Source organism: Varroa jacobsoni, unplaced genomic scaffold, assembly GCF_002532875.2.
Source record: "Varroa jacobsoni isolate VJ856 unplaced genomic scaffold, vjacob_1.0 scaffold_488, whole genome shotgun sequence".
In the NCBI taxonomy this organism is placed as follows: Eukaryota; Metazoa; Arthropoda; class Arachnida; order Mesostigmata; family Varroidae; genus Varroa; species Varroa jacobsoni.
Genome location: NW_019213390.1, coordinates 62353 through 68231, shown reverse-complemented (window position 1 = coordinate 68231; position 5879 = coordinate 62353). Strand labels below are relative to the sequence as shown.

The window sequence follows — 5879 nt, the reverse complement described above, 5'->3', positions numbered from 1 at the left end:
TCTACTAGTATTTTATATTGACTCGTTTATGTTTAATAGAACCGTGGTAATATAAATAATAAAGTGAAAAACCTAGTTTCTAATTCAATTATCAACAAATGTTCAGGAATCACTTAATTAATGAATTCCATTTATGTAAAACGTGTACCGACCCGCCAATGTGCACCGCTTTCCAGTTTCTTATAGAGTATGTGTTTGTGTTATAAAAAATAACCTTGAACTATCGTCCTTTCTTACCTAAAAAACATTGTAATTTTATATGGTTGTCTACTTACCTTTTGCAGTTCGACATTAATCAGTGAAATTCTGCTAGCATGTCATGAAGAAGGAAAACAGTTTTCAGTTGTAGTCGTCGACTCACGGCCGCGTCTAGAAGGACGTGAGACTTTGCGTTTGCTTTGCAAGGAGGGCATCCGGTGTAAATACATTTTCATCAACTCCGTGTCATATATCATGAAGGAGGTAATTCGATTGATTTTCGTTACGCTACAAAAATACAGCTTATGTGAGCTTCATAGTGGAAATAGCTTATCCAGTATTTTGTCAGTACCAAAAACACCAAAAAAACCCAATACTGGTATCTTTTGATAGTATTATACTGTCGTCTTGTCAGTAGAAATAATCCTAGGGCTACAATCTATATAATAGCTCAGTAATCGTTACTTTCCAAAAACGTTATGCGAGTTCATTATAGGTTACAAAAGTTCTACTAAGTGCTGACACCCTTCTTGCCAACGGGTACGTAGCCTCGAAGATCGGCAGTTCGCAAATTGCCATGATCGCCACTACATTCAATGTACCTGTGTTAGTGTGTTGTGAAACCTACAAATTCTCCGATAAGGTGCTGGCGGACCCTTTCGTCGACAATGAGCTTGGCTCCACCGACGATTTTCTACTCAACCTATCTGAAGAAAGACGTATTTCGTTGCGCAACGACTTGCCCTCACGAGTAAGTCTCGTCGACCTCACATACGACATTACGCCGCCGGAGTTTGTCACAGTGGTGGTTACTGAACGAGGTTCGCTCCCTTGCACGTCCGTTCCTGTGGTGTTAAGAGTGAGGCAAAACGTGCTTCAATAAATGCTTGCAGATCGAGAGTTGGTGGCAATTGGTCAGGTTTTGTTTTTGGGTTGATATAATGTGAATGTGTCCGATATAGAGCGAAAACATTAGAGATGTCACACATTTAATATCTAAATACAGTTTCAGCATCAACAGGCTGATACCCTAAGAAGGCATGTAAATATGAATGTTTCAAAAAAATCAAACGAAATAATCATTAAACTAATCAGCAGACGAATACGTCAAAAGTACGTACACAGATTTACGGGATGCAATGAAATGTTTATGCCACAGTCATCGGTACACAAGTCCTTGCATTAACGACGGTAACTCCTTGTTGTACAGTTGAATTTAGTTAGACATCCAAAAAAAAAAAGGATTAGCAGTGAAACAAATTGATACCGTGCTCGATATTTGGACAGACAATGCTAGTGATATAGGCGGTAGATATTTAATAAAAACGATACGAAGATATTCGTGGAACGAACTGTGTGTCCTGCGACAAAACCCATTCGCGTCCACTGTATTTCATGTCTCAAAAAGGTTGTTATTGATACAGCTCTATAATTACATAAAGATAATAAAAATGGACATAGTTGTGCTAATACGTTGTTTTTTTGACAAGAAGGCATCATATCATATGAAATTGTGATTATGAAATAATTGTAATTAATATAGCACACTGTACAAAATCTTAACAGTGACTACAATAGTAGAGAAAGCAGGCGGGGACGAGTGAAATCAAGATGAACACATTTTTTATCATCAGGCGTTTCTATCTTATTCGCTTTGTCTTCATATGTAAGAGCTGAAACCGTACATGCTAATATTCACGCAATAGTATCTGAGGCCGTTGCAAGTTGGTAATTCATTTTAGAATTGAGAATCTAACGGGTGTTGAGCCTAAGCTCAAGACGTAAACCTATCACGCATGTTTGCGTAAATATCCTGGAATCAGTTGAAAAAAAGCAGGCGTCTCTCAGAAGACCTTTGAGCTTATGCAGTAGCGGGAATTGGAGTAGAAAGCACGGCCTATCTAAGCAATTAATTTTTGGGTTTGATATACCCTCAAACCAAATTAACTCCGATCATGAATTAAGTTATTGGAATTGGCCTGCTTATATGACAAATGATTTTTTGTAAATGACTTGTTATTGTGAAGTACACTTCCATTGAAGTTACTTCGCAAGAATCTGAAATTTGTGCTGGATACCTAGATAAGTGATAAACGTATATTCTTCCAGAGGCTTCAATTAAACGTAGTGTCTTTCTATCTCCATTAGAAAACCATAAGTAAGGTGATTGGTTAACTGCATGTAAAAAGGGATTGTATAATACTAGTTGTATCATAATGCCACCTTACTTTTGTAACACTTGATTTATTGATGGGACATCAAAACAGTTGTACACAGGATTGAAAGCATTTTTGGAATTATTCTAGGTATCGAACTGTGTTTGTTACTTCAAACTGAGATAAACTACGAAGACTTCACATATGAAAGTGGCAACGGTGTTGGAATTAGGTCAGGTTCGTTCTCAGATAGCAGAAAATTTAGAGAGAATTACGCTTACTCAAGTTAGTTCACAGTCAGCCAGCATAACATAATGAGTTTTTATAATATGCATATAAAAGATTATCAAAGCGTGTAAGCACTAAAATCTCTCCTGTACAACTGTTTCTGCGAGAAACATGCTGCGTTTGGGCTCGAAAAAGTCCGTTTTCAGGGCATAAGTGCATTATAAGGCGCCTCTCGCCGCATAAAAACCTACCACATTAAAGTAAGTAATGGTTATTCGAAAATGCTACGCCCGAATCGCAAATATAGTCCAAATGAAGTATCACATAAGTTAAAGCATCTACTATTTATTTGATTCTAAGTATATATGGGATCAAACAGCGACTTATTAAAGAAACTGGCTGAACTATTTGCTTGATCTAAAAGCCATCTGGACTTGAGTAGCCTGAAATTATTTGTTCATGGTGATATTCTAAAGACACTAGGGATTACGCGCGGCTTGACTAATGTGCATAATAAAGCCTCTTCTGACTATTATTATTATTATTATCAATTAGTAGATATATTTTTATAGCTTTTATATTTGTAATAAACACTTAACGTCATGTCCCGAAAAGAACCTAAAAAGAAACCTTTAACATAAAAAAATATCACAAATTAGTTCAGTTATATAGATCACGAGAAAGATCGCAAGGGCTAGCCGGGCTTACGACAACTACTCTGGCAGATCTATTTTTTAGGTACATTGGGATTTTCTATATTTGTGTCATTTTCTAACTAAACAATGAATTTAGCATTTTGAAGGGCCATGCAAATCCACTGTCACTTCGCCGAATAGTTAATGCAAAAAAAAATAGTTTTTCCGTTCTATTAGATGCGTATGCTTGGCTGATTATACAAAAAGTCTAAAAACCAAAAGTCATGTTATCACTCAACTCACCGAGATCAATGAAATGATAAGTTGGTTATTTAGTCTGATTTACCATTACTGACGTTGTAACTGTAGTTGCAATTTTATTATAAACGTTTCTACTATATACGGTTTTGCCGTGGATCTATTTGCCTATCACATTTGTATTTTGTACAACAGACCTTAATCCTCCTTTTAGGTATCTGGATTCGTTCACCCCCGACGCTGTGAGCAGTTCGGAAAAGAAAATCATTGTCATGAGTTTTTATTTACATCTAATTTTCTGTTTAATATGGTGTTGTTCAAGTTGCATATAAGCACTTCTTGATTGACTTACCGAAATGCGAACAGTACAATACCCATTTCTCCTCATCGTTTGTGAATGTATGTTTACAGTATCAACGAGAATCATTTGTGGATCTATACACCAAGAAACCAATGCTGGACATTCGTAGCTCTTTCAACTACGCGCTCAACGCTAGTTGTGCTTCCAATAACATAAAAGCTACCTTCAGCCATCTGACACTCAGGTATATCTATGACAGATGAGAACAAAAATGTTCTTGATGGCGCAAAAAAGTCTTGATACATTTAAAAATACAGGATACTCTTGACACGTTCGGTATAATTAGAGAAGGGTACCACATTTCGTTTCAAGTAGTTTTTGATTAAAATATGAGGTGGTTCACCAGCTCAAGTCGCCATACGGATATTTACTTTTACTTACTACAGATTTATGTCTAATACTACGTGAATTCGAAAAAGGCTGCGCAGTCGCTTTTTTATATTTTTTTTTCTTTTTTTTTTATATATGTTTACACTGTTCCTTAAAAAGACGTAAATAAAAAATCATTTACTGTATAGATTAAGATTTCAGATTCTAGTTGAACCCGAATTAGTTAACCTATCAGAACCTGAACCGATAGTTGTTTTTTTTTAATTTACCTTAAAAAATTACCTGTTTACATTGATTAACATGATGTTTTTGTGCCACAGTCTAGCAACAAAGCGAAGGCAGCGCGAAGTAGCATGACGAAGTTAAACACCAAGTGAGCAAACATGCGTACATTTACACTTTATTAAATAGTTTTCTCTTGCATAGTTGGTCCATTGTGGACATGATAACTGCAGGCGTAATGTGCTTTTGTGAGATCCTGCTTCAAGAAGTAAAGTACTACAGAAAGTAGAACCGTAATGCTGGCCATGATATATGTTTAGATGAGGTCGATGAATATGATTCAACTACTCCACCAGTAGCTTAGAAAACTTCCAGAATCGAACAACTCGTGGTAAACTTTAAAGACGCTCTTCCAGGGAAGCATTTCTAGGCGTCATTTGAAACTGCAAGGCATCGGTTTGCTGGCCAATCTGTTATGAGCATTCTATGTATAAGGGGTAATATCACCTTAAAGGATTCATGATATGATTATCTTTTAACGATTGTCGCTTACATTTACTATTTTCAAATAACACGTAAGCAGATATAAGCAAACTTTCTCTAATTCCTTTAAGCTAATCAGTACTTCCATTTGTGAAAGATTGGGTACCATGAGGTGGCTATCCGTACGAATATCATCATCGAGTTGCCTGTTTACAACACGGATTACGAGAACTTCCCTCCTTTGAATTCGCGTTGGATAAGTTAACACCAAGAACAGTAATTGAACGCATGTTGTTATTACACGTGTTAGTCGATATAATGTAGAAGATCATAAAGAATTTTTTGACGCTATTTAAATAATACCTGTCAAATAGTTGATCTAATGCTTAATGTTTATTTCTTGGAGATCGCTGTATGTGCAAGACTGTCAGGTGTCTAGAAAAAGGCAAAAAATATCGTTGAAGCAGACTTAAAACGAGTTGGCATCGATGCAACTGCGGATCGAATGGGTGTAGTTGTGAATCAGACAGAAAGGTATGATTAGATGGTCTGAAAACGTTAATGAAATATATGAACCTAGTGCTATTTGACAGCGGGGAGTTATTACTATTAGTGATTATTTCAAATGATGTTTTACCTTTATTTTCTTTACTGGTGCTTCTAAACTCGTAGCCGATCTTCTACACAAATATAAACGGTTAAGCTGATAAATTTTAGATATGATTGTTTTAAAACGTGTCGAGAAAAAAGGCACGTTTGAACTGGAAGAATAGTGTTGGCCTCACTAAAAGTAAACGACTCTGCGGATAGCGTATGTTTTGTGGGCCTTTAGTACGAATATTAAATAAAAATTGAGTCCATGTGTATTTGTAATCAATAACCCTACTGTTGCCGAAACCCAATACGTGTACAATTTCAACATCCCTATGACCTAAAAATGCAGAGATGCGCTACCATCTTGCTGAGACTATATTCGAATTTGGCGCCGCACATGTAATGAGCTGTTGC

The 5879-nt window shown here is 36.3% G+C and overlaps 1 protein-coding gene across 3 annotated transcripts in view; it reads left to right on the top strand.

Annotated features, from left to right (window-relative positions):
* eIF2Bdelta (eukaryotic translation initiation factor 2B subunit delta) overlaps positions 1-1668 on the top strand; it is an 8183-nt gene extending 6515 nt beyond the window's left edge. For 2 of the 3 annotated variants that reach the window (XM_086968504.1, XM_022834006.2), the window contains exons 10-11: positions 285-462; positions 695-1668. In XM_086968504.1, the coding sequence (XP_086824630.1) occupies positions 285-462; positions 695-1081 (565 nt within the window). In that variant the 3' untranslated portion in view covers positions 1082-1668. The remainder of the gene's footprint in view (positions 1-284; positions 463-694) is intronic. The other variant, XM_022834007.2, reaches the window with a different exon arrangement.
* Positions 1669-5879: the final 4211 nt, after the last annotated feature.